The sequence below is a fragment of the Mobula hypostoma genome, chromosome X2, assembly GCF_963921235.1.
Source record: "Mobula hypostoma chromosome X2, sMobHyp1.1, whole genome shotgun sequence".
Lineage (NCBI taxonomy): Eukaryota > Metazoa > Chordata > Chondrichthyes > Myliobatiformes > Myliobatidae > Mobula > Mobula hypostoma.
Window position 1 is genome coordinate 10,938,154 of NC_086129.1, and position 23,681 is coordinate 10,961,834.

Below are 23,681 nucleotides of genomic sequence, written 5' to 3' on the forward strand. Positions count from 1 at the left end.
ACTTGCCAAGTATATTCTTACCACAGTGATTGGACCTAGCTCTTTATGCACATTTCTTCTCTGAATGGTTGGTAGCTTTTACTAATCTGAGAAATTTCACTTGAGCCAAGAGGTACTAAACACTGGTGACGACGATGACCTTTTCTCAGCACTGATGTCACACTATACTTGCAAAAGCTTTGTGAAGATTGTTGCCTGCATCTTTATATTAACACATTCAGCTAGCTGTGCATGTTCATGATGTTTGCGCGTATCTAATGTCTCATGTTTGTTTCCTCCAGGCTTCATGGACAAGGCCGCTGACATTAAAGGTATGGCTACCAACTTGTAGCCAAACTCTTTAACAAACTCTAATATAGACAGCGAGTTTAAAAGCTAGTCGCTAAAATTAACCAAGCTAATACCGAACTAGTAGAGAACAGGTTATTAATGGATACATTTAGATTACTGACAGACTTGCCGCTTTTTGCATTAACATGGTATTAACGTTTCAGAGAAATGGGTTGATGGTGATGTATTAAGGATGGATACCGTTACGTAAAACAAGTTTGGCAGAGGTTTGCCCTCTGTTGCCCTTACTAAACACACACTGTAGGCATCTACTCTGGTTAAGTTCTGCAACCCAATTCCACTTCATGGAAGTCAATGGAACCAAATTTTGGAAGCAGGGTATCATGTTATGCTGAAGTATTGCTTTACCTCTGAGGATTAATTTTATTATTTTTACCAAAATCATACAGTTTATTCCAGGCTGTTCATCAATCCAAAGTTCTCTGACCAAATTTAAAAATGACAGAATTAAGTGAGTTTTTCTGATTATAAGTTGCATGGTCAGAAAGCATGTTTGCCAACAATATTGAATATATGACGAAAGAATTATCACTGTCTTTCTGATCATAGTGTTTGGTTATTGATTTGAATCGTTGATCGATATACTATAATATGTAAAATGGTGAAGACTTGTTTTATGTTACATTTTTAACAAAATTGGACTGTTGTCAAGCTAGCTCACTCCATATCTTACAAAATCACAATGCAACACTAAGGAGCACAGAAACTCTCCTCCCAGAACCTTATTATTACACTTTATACAAGGGATGTAGAAAAGCAGTTGTAAATAAACAGGCAACTTAAATTTAGAAGCGTAGTTCCTGAGGTTGTAAGCCACCAGTGATAGATAACCTGTGTCCACTACAATATCTCAGAGGTTATTGTAACGGCAAGACACAGTGCCACCTTAGAATACACTGAGCTGTTATTTGGAATGTCAAATGATTGGAGCAATTTCCATGTGATAGTGCATGAAATCCTTACACGCTTAAGCATTTTAATTCCCCTCTCCATCATAATGTATTGGTGGCCGTAAATTAACATTATTAATTAAGTGTGTGTGTTAAATTTATTCAAATTTACCACTTCAGCAGGCAGGGAGTTGACCTTTCTGAATTACTATGATGTTTAACATCTTATCAAAGGAAAGAGCCAGATTGCTCGGGTGCTGCTGAACCAGTTTGTTTTTGACAGACTCTAGTTTTAGACATTTTTTGCTTTGCATATCGCGTGGGACATTTAGACCAGTTTGTAAATTAAGTAAAGCCTTAAGAAATGTACTGGTGAGGAAGAAGTAAATTGATAAATATTGATTTACTGGTATGATTTAAATAATAGAGTTCAATTCCAAGCTTTCTATATAGTATCCAAAGTTTAACTACCCAATAACTATATTCCATCTGGGTAGCCTCCAACTTGACGGTATGACTATTGATTTATCCTTCCGGTAAACAAATTCCCCCTCCCCCCTCGATTTCCTATTCTGACTTTTTACCTGTTCTCACCTGCCTGTTACTTCCCCCTGGGCCCCCTCCTTCTTCCATTTCTCCTATGGTCCACTCTCCTCGCCTATCAGATTCTTTCCTCTCCAGCCCCTTTACCATTCCCACCCACCTAACTTCACATGTCACCTTCCAGCTGTCCTCCTTCCCCCCTTCCCCTTCCTCCCCCACCCACCCCCCAAACCCCACCACCTTTTTATTCTGGCATCATCGCCCTTCCCTCTAATTCTTGAAGAAGGGTCTCAGCCAGAAATATCGACTGTTCATTCATTTCTTTGGATGCTGCCTGAGCTGCTGAGTTCCTCCAGCATTTGGTGTGAGTTGCTCTGGATTTCCAGCATCAGTAGACTTCCTTGTGTTTGTGATTTTTGCACCATTTCCATGATCATCATCATGTGAACTTTTCAAAGCTGATAATCAGCAGTGCTGAGCAACCAGTGTGTGTTCCTGAAGACTATTTAGCTGCCAGGGCAAGCTGATATAAGTGTGCTCCGAATAGCTAAACACCTTCAATATCACAGACGCTGGCTGCTTCTTCCCCGAATCCAAGCTGTCAGCAACATTCTGACACTTAATCACATTGAGTTTTTTCTAGTGGCAGACTTTGTCAGTGCCTTTGCTCTGCCTGCCACAAAATGGAGGGTCTCCTGGTGGCTACTCATCTCAGTTGGACTTCCCATCCCCATTCTGACATGTCCATCTACTGCCATAATGAGGCCAAGCTCATGCTGTAGGAGCAACACCTCAAATTCTGGGCCTCCAACCTGATGGCATGAACATCGATTTCTCTAACTTCCAGATATTTCTGCCTACTCTCTCCTCTCTTTTTCCATTACCCCTTTACCCTTTCTCTTCACCTCACCTAACTATCACCTCCGTCTGGTCCTGCTCCTCCTTCCCTTCCTTCCATGGTCCACTCTCCTCTCCTATCGGATTCCTTCGTCATCCTTTACCTCTCCCATATATGCCCCCTAGCTGCTTACCTTCCCTCTCCCCTCTGCCACCCACCCACCTTCCCTCTCACCTGGCTTCACCTGCCAGCTTGTACTCCTCTCCTTCCCCCTCACCAACCTTTTAATTCTGACTTTTGTCCTTTTCTTTTCCAGTCCTGATGAAAGGACTTGACCTGAAACATTAACTCTTTATTCCCCTTTGCATTTCTTTATTTACCTATATAGAGCAGAGTCGGTTTCTCTGGCCCTTAAAGCCACATCGTCCCAGCAACACCCGACTTAACCCTAACATAATCACAAGACAATTTACGATGACCAATTAACCTACCCAGTACAACTCTGAACAGTGGATGGAAACCAGAGGACCCAGAATAAACCCACCCATTCAATTGGGAGAATGTACAGAATGGCACCAGAGTTGAACTGTAAACTCCAGAGTGCCCTGAGTTTTAATAGTGTTGCACTAACCGCTGGCTGCTGTGGCACTCATTGATGCTGCCTGATCTGCTGAGTTCCTCCAGCATCTTTCTCTATCACTTTCACTGTCAGAACCAAAGTTTCTCCAGTCTGACTGGAGACCTGAAATTCCTTGAGTTCTGGAACTATTCCTGTAAATCTTCCCTCTCCAGAACTCACTTATCCATCCCATTTGAAATACTGGAATCTAGGATCAACTTTATTCATCATATATATTTACATGTATTAGGAATTTGCTGTGGTGTGTAGGCACAACATGAAACAAGAAACAGCAACATTCAACAATCATAAAGAATGATATAAAAATGTAAACAGTATTATAAAAATGGTTTAAAGTGTTTGCAGTGCAGTGACGGGGTAATAGGTTGAAGTGGGAGGGGGGGGCTAACTAGAATGGTTGATCAGATTTACTGCCTGGGGAAAGAAACTTTTAAAATGGTGTGAAGGTTTTGTTTTAATAGCCCAATGGTGCTTTCTAGAAGGGAGATTTTGGAAAAGGCATTTTTCTGGGTGAGTAGTGTCTGCAATGATTTTTCCTGACCTGTTGCTTTAACATGGCCATATAGAAGTCCTGCAGTGATGGTAGATTGCTGCCAACAACCTTTTCTGTTGACCTGACAGTTTGCTGTAGTTTTTGTGTATTGGGAGAGGATGCTACACCAGACTAGGCAGTAGTGGCTGGTATGAGGAGGCTCTCTATGATGGTCGTGGAGAATTGCATCAGTGTGTTCTGAGATAAGAGTTTATAATTTGATTGATTCAGACTCATTTATTTATCACATGTACATTGAAACATAGAGTGAATTGCATCATTTGCATTGAACAACCAACACACTCATTTATGTGCTGGGGCAGACCATAAATGTCCTTAAGACCACAAGACATAGAAGCAGAATTAGGCTATTTGGCCTATTGCGTCTACTCTGCTATTCAATCATGTCTGATTTATTATCCCTCTCATCCCATTCTACCTTTTCCACATAACCTTTGGCACCCTTACTAATCAAGAAATGTTGCCATACATTCCTGTGCCAACATAGTGTGCCCACAGTGCTCACCACAACACAGAGCACAACAAAACAGAACACACCAAACAACAAAACAACAACAGCAAAACAAGTCTCTTTCCTCCCTCCCTCCCACCCACCCATACACACACGTAGTCATCCAGCCCCAAGACAGGCCATCTCCAGACTCCTACCTCCAGTGGACTCGAACTCCAATCTCGCTGATACACGTACTTAGGAGGACACTGGCCCTCATGCCGCTTGCCTGCACGGCACTCTGGTGCTGGAGCTTGCCGATGCCTCTCTGACCTGGGGTTGGGGGAAGCACCATTTCTTGCCCAACATTTGACCATGAATTTGCAGCATTGTAATTGGCCAAATTGGCAACCAGAGGATCATCAGTTTTAGCTTCTCTCAAGAACTTTAAACAGTTTTAATAGGTATGTGTCCGGGAGATGTTTACATTGGTGATTTTGGTTATCCCAAAAATAATTTGAAAAGTCTCTCCTAGAGCTGACATTGGTTTACAGCAAGATATTTGAAGAAATATCTAACAACCAGTTTCTTTCAGTAGTTTGAGTTGGTGTCTAGTCTTCCTTTATGCTACCAGATGGGTTATTTTAATAATGTTTAAAAATATTGGTTCAGTTTGATACATGATCATTTTACACAGTGTGGTGCCTCTTCACATCTCTACTCCCCCAAGACAGTGCCTGAACAATTTCAAATATAATTTGTGGAATAGTAGCTGTATGCACAGATATAGTAACCATAAATTCAGTCCAGAAAGGAATACCTTTAAATAATTGCTATAGTCTGACAATATTTTCTTTAAGAGAATGCCTCTATATGGGGTCAGGAGAAAGACGTCAGTGTCACTTTTGACACTGTTTTGAAATCAGAACAGGAAACGTAGGTTGAAAGGGTAAACAGGGAGTAGCAGGCTGCTATTTGAAATATCCATAGGTGACAAACAGGAGCGGCGTCTCTCATTAAGCTGGAATGAAAAATGTCACAGGATAAAAATTGCTATCTTAAAAAGAGCAAAGTTCACAGAGCACATTGATCAAAATCATCGCAGAAAATCTGACCATTTCTTGACTTGTAGACAAAATGAATGTTTCAGAATATTTTACTCGGATCTGCTGAGGTCAACACAGCATAGCATTGACAGGTATTTCACTGCATTTTTTTGTTGATATTCATTTAACTAAAGGCAGGTTACTGTGCTAGTGGTGTAGGAGCTGAAATTGTCATTCTCACACATGACTGCTATGATTTCAGTGGGGTCTCTTTAGACAAGTAGACTGGAATGTATTGGAAATGGATGTAAAGTTGAGACTTTATGAAGCACTGGTGAGGCCTCATTTGGGATACTGTGAGCAGTTTTTGGCCCCTTATCTAAAAAAGGATGTGCTGACATTGGAGAGGATTCAAAGGAGGTTTACGAAAATGATCCTGGGACTAAAAGGCTTATCATATGAGGAGCATTTGATGGCTCTGGGCCTGTACTTGCTGGAATTTAGAAGAATGAGGGGGATCTCCTTGAAACCTATCAAATGTTGAAAGCCCGAGATAGAGCGGTATGGAGAAGATATTTCTAAGAGTGAGGGAGTCTAGGACCAGAGGCCACGACCTCAGAGTAGAGGAGCATCTGTTTAAAACAGAGATGAAGAGGAATTTCTTTAACCAGAAGGTGGTGAATCTGTGGAAGTTGTTGTCACAGGCAATTGTGAAGGCCAGGTCACTGTGTGCATTTAAGGTGGAGATTGACTGGTTCTTGATAGTCAGGGTGTGAAAGGTTGCAGGGAGAAAACAGGAGAGTGGGACTGAGAGGAAAATCGATCAAATGGTGGAGTAGACTTGATGGGATGAATGGCGTAATTCTCCTCCAATGTCTTATGGTCTTATGGATATGGAGCATTACTGCCTTTCCATCCTTGCTGTTAGTTTTAAGAGTTATTACTTTGTGTAATGGGACCACAACGTGTCTATAATTCTACCTTGATTTATGCTGGATTATAAAGAATCAGGGGTCGCCGGGTTACAGATAACCTGACCTATACAAATCCTTCTCTATGCAAATTCTCGCATGTATTTTAAGGCACTTTTTGAAATAATAATAATAGTAAAATATTTTGCATCATTCATTAATGACTACCGTATATGCAACATATATTTTATTAAGTTAATTATGGGCAGTATTAGGGTGACTATTTGATTTAAATAAATTATAGAAAGTGTTTGCAGAGCAATATGATATGGGTTACTATACAAAAACAGATGTTTCTGAGTTGCAGAGAAGTTGGCTTAAAAAGAGATTAGCTTTACTTGCCACATGTACATCGAAATATAGCCAGCCAGTGGTGTACTGGCATCCGCACTAGACTTCGAGGTAAGTGGTCCTGGGTTTCGAATCCGGCCGGTTCCCTGCACGCTTTCCACCCGTGCTGGGTTGAGTGTCGTGCTAGCAACTCAGCCTCGTAAGAAACAGCAAGGTCGCTGTCCATTGTGCCCCAAGGTAGGGAATTGAACAACAACAACATTGAAACATAGAGTGAAATGTGCAATTTGTAGCAAGGTCCAGCACAGCCCAAAGATATGCTGGGGTCAGTCTGCAAGTGTTACATAGAAACATAGAAAATAGGTGCAGGAGTAGGCCATTCGGCCCTTCGAGCCTGCACTGCCGCTCAGTATGATCATGGCTCATCATCCAACTCAGAACCCTGTACCTGCCTTCCCTCCATACCCACTTGATCCCTTTAGCCACAGGGGCCATATCTAACTCCCTCTTAAATATAGCCAATGAACTGGCCTCAACTGTTTCCTGTGGCAGAGAATTCCACAGATTCACCACTCTCTGTGTGAAGAAGCTTTTCCTAATCTCGGTCCTAAAAGACTTCCCCTTTATCCTCAAACTGTGACCCCTCGTTCTGGACTTCCCCAACATCAGGAACAATCTTCCTGCATCTAGCCTGTCCAATCCCTTTAGGATTTTATACCTTTCAATCAGATCCCCCCTCAATCTTCTAAATTCCAACGAGTACAAGCCCAGTTCATCCAGTCTTTCTTGATATGAAAGTCCTGCCATCCCAGGAATCAATCTGGTGAACCTTCTTTGTACTCCCTCTATGGCAAGGATGTCTCTCCTCAGATTAGGGGACTAAAACTGCACACAATACTCCAGGTGTGGTCTCACCAAGGACTTGTACAACTGCAGTAGTAGACTCCCTGCTCCTGTACTCGAATCCTCTTACTATAAATGCCAGCATACCATTCGCCTTTTTCACCACCTGCTGTACCTGCATGCCCACTTTCAATGACTGGTGTATAATGACACCCAGGTCTCGTTGCACCTCCCCTTTTCCTAATCGGCCACCATTCAGATAATAACGCAAACAACAGGAATTCTGCAGATGCTGAAAATTCAAGCAACATACATCAAAGTTGCTGGTGAACGCAGCAGGGCAAGCAGCATCTATAGGAAGAGGTGCAGTCGACGTTTCAGGCCGAGACCCTTCGTCAGGACTAACTGAAGGAAGAGTGAGTAAGGGATTTGAAAGCTGGAGGGGGAGGGGGAGATGCAAAATGATAGGAGAAGACAGGAGGGGGAGGGATAGAGCCGAGAGCTGGACAGGTGATTGGCAAAAGGGGATACGAGAGGATCATGGGACAGGAGGTCCGGGAAGAAAGACAAGGGGGGGGGGTGACCCAGAGGATGGGCAAGAGGTATATTCAGAGGCACAGAGGGAGAAAAAGGAGAGTGAGAGAAAGAATGTGTGCATAAAAATGAGTAACAGATGGGGTACGAGGGGGAGGTGGGGCCTTAGCGGAAGTTGGAGAAGTCGATGTTCATGCCATCAGGTTGGAGGCTACCCAGACGGAATATAAGGTGTTGTTACTCCAACCTGAGTGTGGCTTCACCTTTACAGTAGAGGAGGCCGTGGATAGACATGTCAGAATGGGAATGGGATGTGGAATTAAAATGTGTGGCCACTGGGAGATCCTGCTTTCTCTGGCGAACAGAGCGTAGATGTTCAGCAAAGCGGTCTCCCAGTCTGCGTCAGGTCTCACCAATATATAAAAGGCCACATCGGGAGCACCGGACGCAGTATATCACCCCAGTCGACTCACAGGTGAAGTGATGCCTCACCTGGAAGGACTGTTTGGGGCCCTGAATGGTGGTAAGGGAGGAAGTGTAAGGGCATGTGTAGCACTTGTTCCGCTTACACGGATAAGTGCCAGGAGGGAGATCAGTGGGGAGGGATGGGGGGGACAAATGGACAAGGGAGTTGTGTTGGGAGCGATCCCTGCGGAATGCAGAGAGATGGGGGGAGGGAAAGATGTGCTTAGTGGTGGGATCCCGTTGGAGGTGGCGGAAGTTACGGAGAATAATATGTTGGACCCGGAGGCTGGTGGGGTGGTAGGTGAGGACCAGGGGAACCCTATTCCTAGTGGAGTGGTGGGAGGATGGAGTGAGAGCAGATGTACGTGAAATGGGGGAGATGCGTTTAAGAGCAGAGTTGATAGTGGAGAAAGGGAAGCCCCTTTCTTTAAAAAAGAAATAATAAACAGATAATAATCTGTTTTCCTGTTTTTGCCACCAAAGTGGATAACTTCACATTTATCCACATTAAATTGCATCTGCCATGAATTTGCCCACTCACCTAACCTATCCAAGTCGCCCTGCATCCTCTTAGCATCCTCCTCACAGCTAACACTGCCGCCCAGCTTCGTGTCATCCGCAAACTTGGAGATGCTGCATTTAATTCCCTCATCCAAGTCATTAATATATATTGTAAACAACTGGGGTCCCAGCACTGAGCCTTGCGGCACCCCACTAGTCACTGCCTGCCTTTCTGAAAAGGTCCCGTACTTCTGACATCAACTTGGCATGCCTGCAAACTATGTACTCTAACCCGTACGCCTTTGGAATGTGGTAGGAAATTGGAGCACCTGCAGGAAACCTATGTGCTTATTGGGAGAACGTACAAATTCCTTACAGAGAGTGATGGGAATTGAACCTGGTTGCTGGCACTGTAAAGTACTACGCTAATCACCATGCTACCGTGTCACCCAGATGGTTACAGGTTTACAGACAGTTCTGGAGAACAGAACTCTAATGTAACCTGGGGTCTGCCTGTATTTACTGGCTCTGGGAGTGTTGGATGTGCTTTGCTGATGAGACTGCCATTTGCATCCTTAATTATCCATTGTCGAGGGCAGTGAGTAGTCAGCCACATAAGTGAATCTGAGATCTCGAAGAATCCAGGTCAGACAAAATGGCAAATTTACTTAGAACATTCCATGGAGATTGTAATTAATATTTTGCATTTTACTAATTGCTTACGTATAACATATAAGGCAGCCCTGGTGGGATTTGAATCTAATCTTTGGATAATTGCATCTGGCCTCTTAACCTACATGCTCCTGAACCTTTTCATTTATGTCAGACTACATTGGTATAGTCCTGCAATACAAACTCCACATGCTTGTACATAAAATACGTGAGTTTAGAATATAGATTTAGCCTATTTAAGGGTCCTTCTCATCAACTGGGGGAGATAGAAAGTATTATGTTTGCATCAATATATATAGAACATTATGACGTGCAGTAAAACAGTTGAAGTACAACACTGATATAACACCTGGAAAACACTCCATGTTTTTACAGTGTTGAGTCTGCTTTCAGAGGAGGGGAGAACAATGGGCTAGTGGTAGAGAACAGTTGAGTGTGGTTGGTGCTTCATATTTCAGATTTAAAGCTTAGCTTTATTTGTCAAATGTACATTGAAACATTAACAACCATCACAGAAGTGCAGGGGGTGGCCTGCAAGTGTTGCTATGCTTCTTGCGCGAACATAGCATGCCCACAACTTACTAACCCTAACCGGTAGCTCTTCGGACTGTGGGAGGAAACTGGAGCAGCCAGAGGAAATCCATCTGGTCCTGGAGAGAATGTACAAATTCATTACAGACAATGGCAGGAATCGAACCCCAATCTTAAACCTGGTGCTGTAATAATGTTACACTAACCACTAAATTACCACACCGCTCAGTGCACATTTCATCAATGTGTCAGATGTCCAGATGTATAGAGGGACAGTTTTGTCCTTCGGGTGCAAGAAGTAACAAGGAAGGCAAATGCTGTGGAAAGATTTGAGTACAAAAGTTGAAAGGTACTACATTTACAGAGGGCCCTGGTGACACCAGACATACAATATAATGCATGGGTCTAGTATCTCTACTTGGGTAAAAGCTTATTTATGATAGAAGGAATGTACGAGATTGCCTCCTAGATTGTGATTTTGTCTTGAATGCAATGATTTAGCAGACTGGGCCCATTCTCTCAGGTTTAGAATAAGAGGTGATTTCACTAAAAGGTACAAATTTTTTCCAGGTCTTTGACAGAGTAGCAGGACTGATGTTACCCATAGGCAGGGATACCTGGACCCAGTAGTTCGTTCATTATGTGCCACGTCATATGACAGATCATGGTCTATCCATGATATGTTCAGTGCTCCCGGTGTGGCCTCTTGTATATAGGTATATTGACGTAGATTGAGAGACCGCTTTATCAAGCATATGTGCTCCGTCCACCAAAATAAGCGGGATCTCCCAGTGGCCACCCATTTTAATTCCACTTCCCATTCCCACTAATATATCCATCCATGGCTCCTTCAGTGTTGGGATAAGGCCACACTTAGGTTAGAGGAACAGCACCTTATATTCCGTTTGGGTAGCCTCCAACCTGATGGCATGAACACCGATTTCTCTAACTTCCAGTAATGCCTCCCCGCCCCCCCCCCCGCCTTTTACCATTTCCCATTCCCTTGTCCCTCTCTCATGTTATCTCCTTGGCTGCCCATCGCCTCCCTCTGGTGCTTCTTCTCCCGCTCCCCTTTTTTCTTTTTTCCATGGCCTTCTGTCTCTTTCACCAATCAACTTCTTAGTTTTTTTGCTTCATCCCTCCCCCTCCAAGTTTTACCAATCCCCTTGTATTTCTCTCTCCCCTCCTCCCACCTTTCACACCTACTCCTCAGCTTTTTCTCTCCAGGCCTGCCAAAGGGTTTCGGCCCGAAACATCGTTGTTCTTGGCAAAATTTTCTACAGAAGTGGTTTCCCATTGCTTTCTGGGTAGTGTCTTTACAAGGTGGATGACCCCAGCCATTATCAATACTCTCCAGAGATTGTCTGCCTGGCATCAGTGGTCGCACAACCAGGACTTGTGATCTGCACCGGCTGCTCACACAACCATCCACCACCTGCTCCAATGGCTTCATGTGACCCTGATCGGGGGCTAAGCAGGTGCTACACCTTGTCCAAGTGTGATCTACAGGACACTGGAGGGAAGGGGTGCCTTATACCTCCTTTGGTAGAGATGCATCTCCACCTGCCACCCAAGAAACCAGCAGTAACAGACTCAGAATAGGAGATTGGCCATTCATGGCAGAAGATTAGCAGAAATATCTTCACTTGAGAGTGATAAGTCTTTGGAATTATCTGCTGAAATGGGATGAGCCCTGAGATGGATGGATTTTTGAGTATTATGGGAATGAAGAGATGAAATACACATAAAATGCAGGAGGAACTCAGCAGGTCAAGCGGCATCCATGGATGGGAATAAACAGTCAACTTTTTGGGCTGAGACCTTTCATCTTTCTTGTTTTCTGTGCTTTCTAAAGTTTATAAATCGCTGCAATTAATGAAAACAGATCATACACTCTGCAGTTTTGCTCACTTGTTAGCAGTCGACTGCAGCTTTTGTTTTGGAACTTCATCCTATAATTTATTAATCATTGTAGATCCATCCTCCTTCCCTGGACCTTTCAACCAAAAGGAAGTTCTCTTTTCTTCCACAATTCTGCATACTGTGATCGAGTCTCCTCTCAACCCTCCACTCTGTGAATAGCCTAGTCTCTCTGTGCATCCTTATAAATCTCAACCCTAAAACCATTCTTCTTTCCAAAATGCATTACTTTATCTGCTACTGACCTACTGTAGCGATGTGCTACGCACAGCGCTAGAATAACCACACGGAGTCGGTGAGTTAGAGTTGCGATGAAAGAGATTTATTCAAACTTCGCGGCCCGCTTTAAAGCCTTCCCGTTCCCGCCCTCCCTGGGCGGGATTGCTGTGGGGAATGCATATTCCCAGACCCTTTCTGCGCGCAGGATTTTCCCCCTGCTGGTAAAGATGGCCTGGCGCCCTTTTTGGGGCCGGCCCTCTGCCTGCACGCGCTGTTGTGAGCCGGTTCGTGTGTGCCAGAAAGTGGGTCGCCACATAATGCCCCCCCCCCCCCCCAGAACCGGCGATACCTCCCCCAATGTCCATAGTCTGGATCGGCCTCTGTTTGGGAGGTCTGCCCCTGCGCTGCGGTGCCTGAGCCTGGACCGGCTGCGCCAAGTCCACATGGGCCGGTTTGAGTCAGTCCACCGTGAAAACCTCCTCTCTCCCCCCAATGTCCAGCACAAATGTGGACCCGTTGTTCCTGATCACCTTAAATGGTCCCTCGTAGGGCTGCAGTAGCGGTGCCCGGTGTCTGCCCCGTCGTACAAAAAGAAACTTACAGTTCTGCAGGTCTTTGGGTACGCAGGTCGGGCTCTGTCCGTGCTGTGAAGTGGGGATGGGGGCCAGGTTACCGAGCCTCTCCCGTGGTTTGTCCAGGACTGCTGTGGGTTCTTCCTCTTGCCCCCTTGGGGCTGGTATGAACTCTCCTGGGACGACCAGGGGCGTGCCGTACACCAACTCAGCCGACGAGGTGTGTAGATCCTCCTTGGGCGCCGTGGGGATTCCGAGCAGGACCCAGGGAAGTTCGTCCACCCAGTTAGGCCCCTCCAGGCGGGCTATGAGAGCCGATTTCAGGTGACGGTGGAAGCGCTCCACTAGTCCGTTTGACTGTGGGTGGTAGGCAGTTGTGTGGTGTAGCTGTGTTCCTAAAAGGCTGGCCATAGCCGACCACAGGCTGGAGGTGAACTGGGCGCCCCTGTCGGAGGTAATGTGGGCCGGTACCCCAAAGCGTGCTACCCAGGTTGTGATCAGTGCTCAGGCGCAGGATTCGGAGGTGGTGTCGGTGAGCGGGACTGCCTCTGGCCATCTGGTGATCCGGTCTATCATAGATACCGCACTCCTCGCGACACTGGCAGGGGCCCCACGATATCCACATGAATGTGGTCGAACCTCCAGCGGGTGGGTTTGAACCGCTGCGGCGGAGCCTTGGTGTACCACTGCACCTTGGCCGTTTGGCACTGCATGCATGTTTTGGCCCATTCACTGACCTGCTTACGAAGTCCATGCCACACGAACCTGTTGGCGACCAGCCGGACGGTTGTCCTGATGGAGGGGTGCGCTAAGTTGTGAATGGACTCGAAAACCCGCCGGCGCCAGGCTGCTGGGACGACAGGGCGGGTTTGGCCGGTAGCTACGTCACATAGTAGGGTCCTCTCACCTGGGCCTACGGGGAGGTCTTGAAGCTGTAAACCGGAGACTGCAGTTCTGTAACTGGGGATCTCAGCGTCTGCCTGCTGTGCCTCTGCCAGCGCTGCATAGTCCACCCCCTGGGACAGGGCCTGTATGGTAGGTCTGGAAAGTGCGTCCGCCACGACGTTGTTCTTTCCAGAGACTTGCCGGATGTTCGTCGTGTACTCGGAGATGTAGGACAGATGTCGCTGCTGGCGGGACGACCAGGGGTCGGACACCTTAGTGAACGCAAAGGTAAGCGGTTTGTGGTCTGTGAACGTGGTGAAGGGCCTACCTTCTAAGAAGTACCTGAAATGCCGGATTGCCAGGTATAGTGCCAATAGCTCCCGGTCGAAAGCACTGTATTTGAGTTCGGGTGGTCATAGGTGTTTGCTGAAGAATGCCAGGGGTTGCCAGCGACCCTCGATAAGTTGTTCCAGCACTCCACCGACCGCTGTGTTGGATGCGTCCACCGTGAGGGCAGTAGGAACGTCCGTTCTGGGGTGCACTAGCATCGAGGTGTTTGCTAAGGCTTCTTTGGTTTTAACGAAAACGGTTGCGGCCTCTTCATCCCAGGTAATGTCCTTGCCCTTACCCGACGTCAGGGTGAACAGGGCTGCTGAGGGGAGGAAACGGTGGTAGAAATTCACCATACCCACGAATTCCTGCAAGCCTTTGATTGTGTTGGGTCGGGGGAAGTGGCGGACCGCGTCTACCTTGGCGGGCAGCAGGGTTGCCCCGTCTTTAGTAATCCTGTGGCCCAGGAAGTCGATGGTGTCGAGTCCGAACTGGCATTTGGCTGGATTGATTGTAAGGCCGAATTCGCTCAGGTGGGAGTAGAGCTGGCGGAGGTGGGACAGATGCTCCTGCCGACTACTGCTGGCTATGAGGATGTCGTCCAAATAGATGAATGCAAAGTCCAGGTCGCGTCCCACCGCGTCCATTAGCCGCTGGAAAATCTGTGCGGCATTCTTTAGACCAAACGGCATTCGGAGGAATTCGAAAAGTCCGAACGGGGTGATAAGTGCTGTTTTGGGGATGTCGTCCGGATGTACAGGGATTTGATGGTATCCCCGGACGAGGTCTACCTTGGAAAAGATCCTTGCACCATGTAGGTTTGCTGTGAAGTCTTGAATGTGCGGCACAGGGTAGCGGTCTGGCGTTGTAGCCTCGTTCAGTCTGCGGTAGTCACCGCATGGTCTCCAGCCCCCCGTTGCCTTGGGCACCATGTGAAGGGGGGAGGCCCATGGGCTGTCGGACCGTCGTATGATCCCTAATTCCTCCATCTTCTTGAACTCCTCCTTCGCCAGTCGGAGCTTGTCCGGGGGAAGCCTTCGAGCACGGGCTTGGAGGGGTGGTCCCTGGGTTGGGATGTGGTGCTGTACTCCGTGTCTGGGCATGGCTGCCGTGAACTGCGGTGTCAGTACTGATGGGAAATCCGCCAGGACCTTGGTGAATTCATTGTCAGACAGCGTGATGGAGTCCAGGTGTGGGGCTGGCAACTGTGCTTCACCCAGGGAGAACGTTTGAAAAGTCTTGGCGTGGACTAATCGCTTCCCTTGCAGGTCGACCAGCAGGCTGTGGGCTTGTAGAAAATCTGCCCCCAACAGTGGTTGGGCCACGGCGGCCAGTGTGAAGTCCCACGTGAACCGGCTGGAGCTGAACTGTAGCCGCACCGTGCGGGTGCCGTAGGTTCGTATTATGCTGCCATTAGCGGCCCTCAGGGTGGGTCCCGGTTCTCTGTTGCGGGTGTCGTAACTCGTTGGGAGTTAGGACGCTGATCTCCGCTCTGGTGTCGACCAAAAAGCGGCGCCCCGACTGCTTGTCCCAGATGTACAGGAGGCTGTCCTGATGGCCAGCCGCCATAGCCATCAGCGGCGGCTGGCCCTGGCGTTTCCCGGGAATTTGCAGGGTGGTCTGCAGCTGTGGGCCTCTGTGCCCCACCGCTGGTGGTAGAAACACCATTGTTCGTTGGGCTCCTCACTCCCATCGCCGGGTTTTGTAGGCTCTGCTGCCAGGCCTGGTCTGGTCTGTCGTTGGGCACGCGGCTTGGTGATCTGTGCGACGGATGCCTCTCTCTCTTTCCTGGCATTCCACAGCACATCTGCTCGGGCCGCCACCTCCCGGGGGTTGCTGAAATCTGCGTCGGACAGCAGCAGGCATATGTCCTTGGGCAGTTGCTCTAGGAACGCCTGTTCAAACATGAGGCAGGGTTTGTGTCCTTCAGCACCTCGTTCATTAATGCTGACGGCGGCCTGTCTCCCAAACCATCCAGGTGCATTAAGCGGCGTGCTCGTTCGCGCCGTGGGAGTCCGAAAGTCCTTATGAGCAGGGCTTTGAATGCTGTGTATTTGCCGTCCTCTGGGGGCGACTGTATAAACTCTTCAACTTGTGCAGCAGTCTCCTGGTCGAGTGAGCTCAGCACGTAGTGGTAGCAAGTGGACTCCGAGGTTATCTGCCGAATGTGGAATTGTGCTTCTGCTTGTTCGAATCATAAATGGGATCGCAGCGTCCAGAAGCTTGGCAGTTTTAACGAAACTGCGTGAACAGATGCAGCGTCGGTCATCTCTGGTCCAAATATCGTTTGGGTCATCGGGGTCACCAATTGTAGCGATGTGCTACACACAGCGCTAGAATAACCACACGGAGTCGGTGAGTTAGAGTTGCGATGAAAGAGATTTATTCAAACTTCGCGGCCTGCTTTAAAGCCTTCCCGTTCCCGCCCTCCCTGGGCGGGATTGCTGTGGGGAATGCATATTCCCAGACCCTTTCTGCGCGCGGGATTTTCCCCCTGCTGGTGAAGATGGCCTGGCGCCCTTTTTGGGGCCGGTCCTCTGCCTGCGCGCGCTGTTGTGAGCCGGTTCGTGTGTGCCAGAAAGTGGGTCGCCACACTACCCCTATTATCACAAATCCATAATACTGTGCAAAGTTCTTAGGCACCCAAGTAATATATATGTACTGAAAAGTTTTGCATAGTACTACAGTAATTTTATGTATTACACTGTACCATTGCTGCTGTAAAAAAACCCCACAAATTTCATGACAGATGTGAGTGATGATAAACCTGATTCTGATATGGGTCTCTATTGTGGACTGAGAGTGGGAAGGGGGCAGGGAGAGGGGAATCATGGTTGGGAAAATGGGAATGGAGAAGGGAGGGAGTGGGAAGCACCAGAGAGACATTCTGTAATGATCAGTAATAAGTTCAAAGTAAATGTATTATTATGTACATAGATATCACCATATACCTGACAGTCGTTTTCTTCCAGGTATGCTCAATAAATCCATAGAATAATAACTATACTATAACAGAATCAATAAAAGACCGCACCAACTTGGGTGTTCAACCGGCACACAAAAGACAACAAACTGTAAAATACGAAAAGAATGAAATAATAATAATAGCATTTTCCAAGCTGACTCTCTGTCCACTATGGATCTGTCCAGCTTTAAACCCGCTCTCCAATTTGCTGAATTGGATGAAAATTGTGTATCAAATCAGAAACAATGAAATGAGCTGTACCTTAACACACCTTCTATACATGGATGATTTGAAATGATATGCTCCTTCATCAGTTAAGCTAAAACAATAAATTCAAATCGTGGAAATATTTTTGAAATATATAAACATGAACTTTGGACTAGATAAATGCAAAACATTAAACATAAGGTGCCGCACATGAGGCTGCTTAGCAAGATAAGATCCCATGGAATTACAGGGAAGTTACTAGCATGGGTGGAGCATTGGTTGATCGGCACAAAGCAGAGAGTGGGAATAAAGGGATCCTATTCTGGCTGGCTGCCGGTTACCAGTGGAGTTCCACAGGGGTCGGTGTTGGGACCGCTGCTTTTTACCATGTATGTCAATGATTTGGGCAATGAGATTAATGGATTTGTGGCTAAATTTACCGATGATACGAAGATAGGTGGAGGAGCGGGTAGTGTTGAGGAAACAGAGAACCTGCAGAGAAACTTAGATAGTTTAGGGGAATGGGCAAAGAAATGGCAAATGAAATACAATGTTGGAAAGTGTATGGTCATCCACTTTGGTGGAAGGAATAAATGGGCAGACTATTATTTAGAAGGAGAGAGAATTCAGAGCGCAGACATGCAAATAGACTTGGGAGTCCTTGTGCAGGATACCCTAAAGATTAACCTCCAGGTTGAGTTGGTGTGAAGAAGGCAAATGCAATGTTGGCATTCATTTCTAGAGGTATAGAATATAAGAGTAGGGATGTGATGTTGAGGCTCTATAAGGCACTTGTGAGACTGCATGTAGAGTATTGTGTGCAGTTTTGTGCTCCTTATTTTAGAACGGATATACTAACATTGGAGAGGGTTCAGGAAGATTCACGAGAATGATTCCAGGAATGAAAGGGTTACCGTATGAGGACCGTCTGGCAGCACTTGGGCTGTATTCCCTGGAGTTCAGGAGAATGAGGGAGGATCTCATAGAAACATTCCAAATGTTAAAAGGCCTGAACAGATTAGCTATGGCAAAGTTATTTCCCATGGTAGGGGAATCTAGGACAAGGGGGCATGACTTCATGATTGAAGGATGTCCATTTAGAACAGAGATGTGGAGAAATTACTTTAGTCAGAGGGTGGTAAATCTGTGGAATTTGTTGCTACGAGCAGCTGTGGAGGCCAAATCATCGGGTGTATTTAAGGCAGAGATAGATAGGTTCTTGATTAGCCAGGGCATCAAAGGGTATGGGGAGAAGGCATGGGAGTGGGGTGACTAGAAGAATTGGATCAGCCCATGGTTGAATGGCAGAGCAGACTCGATGGGCCGAATGGCCTACTTCTGCTCCTATGTCTTTTGCTCTTATAAAGAAAGGTGCAAAAAGCTAATGGAATACAAAACAGAGCAGCAGGAAACAATACAGCCGATGGATGAATATGAAACATAGAAGTACAGTCTCGGATATCAAAAAGGAAAGAAATAGATCATTGTGCAATAAAAGAAAAACATTTGACAGAATTTACTTCAGGGCTGATGAAAACCTGCCAAACAGAGCTCAACACTAAAAATATAACAAAGGCATAAGCACTTTCATTATACCTACATTAATGCATTCTTTTGGCATATTATCTTAGTCTGAAACCGATCTGGAAAATTTACAAAGAAAAATAAGAACTGAAATGACAAATTTCAGAAAACACTATGTACATTCGAATGCACTTAGAATAACACTACTTAGGACAGAAGGGGGAAGAGGAATAACAGACATTAAAAATCTATACAACATTCAGATAAAACTTCTAAGGATATACTTTCTTCAATGAAAATAGGAATCAGACTCCACACAAGCATATGTAATTCTGATAAGTATACACCACTAAACTTAAATGAGAGCACAACACAGCAAAATGAAGAAATTATCACTATTGAAGAAATAGTTAAGCAGTGGAAGAGCATGACCCTCCATGGAAGACATCCCCATGATCTGAACAGACTAGATGTTGACAAGGAAGCGTCGAATGCCTGGATTAGAGTTGGAGACTTCTTCCCAGAAACAGAAGGGTTCCTTGTGACGATGCAGGACCAGCTGGTTAACACAAAAAAAAAATCAAAAATACATAATAAAAGACCAACAAATTAAAAATGATAGATGTAGAAAATGCCAAGAAAAACCAGAAACAATCCAACACACTACAGGATCCTGTAGCAGTTTAACAGAATCTGATTACTTACACAGGCACAATCAAATAGCAAACGTCATTCATCAAGATCTTGCTTTAAAATACAAGCACATAAATGAAATCACACCTTACTATAAATACAAGCCTGATCCAGTTTTAGAGTCGGAGTCCCACAAATTATATTATGACTGATCAGTTATTACAGATAGGACAATCCATATTAACTGTTCAGATATAATAATACAGGATAAACAAGCAAAAACAACTTACATAATAGATATAGCCATTCCATACACAAATAACGTACAGAAATAAATCAGTGAAAAACACCAGAAATATGATGAATTAAAAGAGGAAATTGAAAGACTTTGGAACATGAACAAGGCATGCTTTGTCCTGATAGTAATATCTACCACTGGTGTCATCCCAAAGACACTACACAATAACAAACAATTAGGGCTACACAGCAATATCTATGCAAATCTTCAGAAAGCCACAATACTAAACACCACTAGAATAATCCACAATTGAGAAATGAGTATGCTTGGCTATGCCCGTGCCTCAGGCTTTACCAGCTTGAGCTGAGAAAAATATATAAAGAAAATAATAATAATAATAATAAATAAGCAATAAATATCAAGAACATGAGATGAAAAGCCCTTGAAAGTGAGTCTATAGGTTGTGTGAACATTTCATGATGGCAGATGTAAAGTTAAGTGAAGTTATCCCCTTTGGTTCAAGAGCCTGATGGTCGAGGGATAGTAGTGTTAGTAAACTAGTTGTTGGGAATCTAATGATCATGTCTGGTGTTTCAGTGTTTCACCCACAACACACCCCACCCCGGCACTCCCTCTCTGCCCCCTGTCCTACACCCCTCCTGCGTTGCTCCACCCTCGGCATTCCCAATATCCTTTGGTCCCACCAGATGTACAATCTCACTCTCCACTCCACGTTGAAAAATTCAGTACTGTGAATGCTAGCTATATATATGTGCTGAAGACCTTTGCACAGTACTGAATGTTTGCTTCATTGTTTGGTGAAATTCAGTGTCATTTGCAGGAAAGAAACTGAGCTTGCTTTAGAGTGTGCAAAGATCTTTACTATAATATTACAAAATAGCTGGTGTTTTAATTGCTAATTCAATATTACAATGTTGAGTGTCTCTGCCAAAATATTTAAGGCAAGTATTTTGAAGAATCTTCCCTCTTGTACAATACATTTTCAAGTTCAGCTCGTCTCTGAACCTCTTTAAACTTCCTGGGATGATTTTTTTCCCTCAGAATACATACACAATTTAGTTCTTAATTTGATCTTGTGGAAAAAAAAACTGATGAAGTACTAAAATCAGATAAATGATAATTACAGTTTAAATATTTTAAGAACCTGGCATAATGAAAATTGGAAGATGAAATCAAATGCAGAGCCAGTTACTAATGATGGAGATGATGTTTTTATTTGCAAAATTGGAAAGAAGGGTCACTGCCAATTCTCCTATACTTTAATACCATTTTTGCACCACATTGGTCCATGGCACATTTTATGTGCTGTATTGTTGGAAAAACAAGATTGATTTGGCATAGGGTGACTCACACTAGATACTAGTTTCAAAAATGCATTACCTGTTTATGTCAAGAGCATCAGGTATTTATCGTTTAATTGGATTTGCATTTCCGTTGATGGCCTTGTGAATTAATTTTAATACCAAGCTTGTTTTAGTTGCTAATGTGTCGTGCAGTGATTACAGCAGCTACTGTTCAGATATAATTGCTTTCCTTACCATTCATTCATAGTCTGTCAACACCATTTAATCCCTGTAACCAAGTGCCCTTGTCAAGCCATGGGTATAAACGCTAATCAACAGCGCTGAGGCCTTGCATCATAGAGCATAGAGCATTGCAGCAGATGCTCGAATGCTGTACTGACACAATCTGGATTTCTAGCATCTGCCAATCATTTAACCTTCTCTAAGATCAACCTAAACCTTCCTTCCTACATACCCTCCATTTTTCTTTCATTCATGTGCTTATCTAAGGGTCCCTTAAATGTCCCTAATGTATCTGCTTCGACCACCCCCTGGCAGTATGACCCACCACTCTGTGTGTATAAAACCTACCTCTGACATCCCCTTGTATTTTTGTCCAATCACCTGAAAATTATACCCCATTGGATTAGCTATTTCCATCTTGGGAAAAAATCTCTAGCTGTCCAGTCTGTGTCTCTGCCTCTTCTCATCTTGTACACCTCTATCAAGTCACCTTTTGTCCCCCTTCGCTGCAAAGAGAAAAGTTAAAAGTCATTCAAGCTACCTGCACAAGACATGCCCTCTCATCCTGGTGAAAATTGCTGTGACTCAGAATCACACCATCACCAGGAAGGGCACGGCTACACATTTCCCTCCCAAGTGCAGGTGATTCCAGCAGATTGTGACTGACACGATGGAGTTACAATTATTGCAGCACCAGCAACCGGGGTTTAATTCCCACTGCTGTCTGTAAGGAGTTCTACGTTCTTTTTGTGAGTGCGTAGGTTTACTCCTGGTGCTTCGGTTTGGTCTCTTCCCACATTCCAAAGACATATGAGTTAATTGGCCACATGGGTGTAATTGGGTGGTGCAGGCTTGTTGGGCTGGGAGGTGTTCGTATTGTGCAGTATCTCCAAGTAATTAAAAATAACTTCACACTCGCCACCTTTATAATTGCAGATTTATTTAGTTAGGTTAATTTTAGTTTTAGCTGAGGTGGGATTTGTACCAGCATGTCTGAACATCTGTCTAGCACAATGCCAATTTCCAGTGCTGTCCCCATTTACTCCTGGATCTCATATCCCCATGTGACTACCAGCAATAAAACAATTGGAGGTGTATTCAACTACCTAATGCTCATGAAGCTGATAGTTATAATTATAGAAAAGTACAGCACAGAAACAGGCCCTTCAGTCCATCTTGTATGTGCTGAACCATGGAACGATCAATGGAATGCCTAATTTGGTGGACTGTTTCTTCAACTTGTGATTTGTTCTCGGAACATGTGACCAATAAGATGATGCATAGGTGAATGAATGTTATCAGGAATCTGACAATTCTGTGTTCTAATCAAACACAGTGAATCAATTATATTCATGCAGCACAGAACTCTACAAAGTCCCACCAACTAAAGGCCTAGACAGAGTGTACATGGAGAGGCTGTTTCCAGTAGCAACAGAGTCTAGGTCCAGAATACACAGCTTCAGAATAGAAGGAGGTTACCTAAGAACAGAGATGAGGAGGAATTTCTTTAGCCAGAGTGTAGTGAATCTGTGGAATTCATTGCCACAAATGGCTGTGGAGAACTTAATTACAGTTCGGAGTTCAATTCCAGTGTCCTCTGTAGGTAGTCCTCCTGTGAAATCTGTGGGTTTCCTTCTGGTGCTTTGGTTTCCTCTCATAGTCAAAAGATATACCGGTTAGTAGGTTAATTGCTCATTGTATATTGTGCCATGATTAGGTTAGGGTTAAATCAGGGGTTGCAGGGCAGTACCATTCAAAGGGCCTATTCTGCACTGTATCTCTAAATCAATCAATCAATCAATAAATGAACAGGCAGGCAAACAAATAAATTTTTAAGATGGAGGTTAATGGGTTCTTGATTAGAAAGGCCGCCAAAGATTACAGGGAGAAGACAGGAGAATGGGATTGGGAGGAAAATAAATCAGCCATAATGGTACGGTGTAGCAGACTTGATGGACTAAATGGCTAAATTCTGGTCCTATGCTATGGCCCTCTGGTCTAACTACACAAACCTCATTTTATTCTGCCCACAATCCCATCAACTCACGCCACATTCTGCCACTTGTCTACACACTAGAGGCAACTTGCATTGTCCAATTAACCCACCAACACACATGTCTTTGTGTTGTGGGGGAAACCCATAGTAGTTCTGGTGGCCACACCACAGGAGAGATCTGACTAGGCTTGGGAGAATGTAGAAAAGATTTAGGAGAAAGTTGACTGGGTTGGAATGCTTAGGTTATCAGGAGAGATTGGATAGTTTGGATCTGTTTTCCCAAGAGAAAATAAAGCTGAGAAGTTACAGGATAGAGGTTATTAAAATTATGATAGACATAGATAGAGTAGATAGCCATATTCTGTCTAAAGCTGGAGGGCATAAGTTTAGCTGAGAGGGAGAAGGTTTAAAGGGTGCAGGGTGGTGGGGGAAGGATAATTTTTCCTCACCAAGACGGTTGGTAACTGAGCTACCAGAGGAGATGAAAGACAGGTACAGTAGCAACACTTAAGAGGATCTGGACAGGTATATGAATGATCAGGAAAA

General features: G+C 45.0%; 1 protein-coding gene across 8 annotated transcripts in view; it reads left to right on the forward strand.

The window, feature by feature from the left end:
- LOC134340959 (neural cell adhesion molecule 1-like) overlaps nucleotides 1–23,681 on the forward strand; it is a 688,943-nt gene that overhangs the window by 478,669 nt on the left and 186,593 nt on the right. For 6 of the 8 annotated variants that reach the window (XM_063038579.1, XM_063038578.1, XM_063038583.1 and 3 more), the window contains exon 9: nucleotides 282–311. The exons of the other annotated variants lie outside the window; for them this stretch is intronic. In XM_063038579.1, coding sequence (XP_062894649.1) covers nucleotides 282–311 — 30 coding nt within the window. The remainder of the gene's footprint in view (nucleotides 1–281; nucleotides 312–23,681) is intronic. 8 annotated transcript variants of the gene reach the window in all.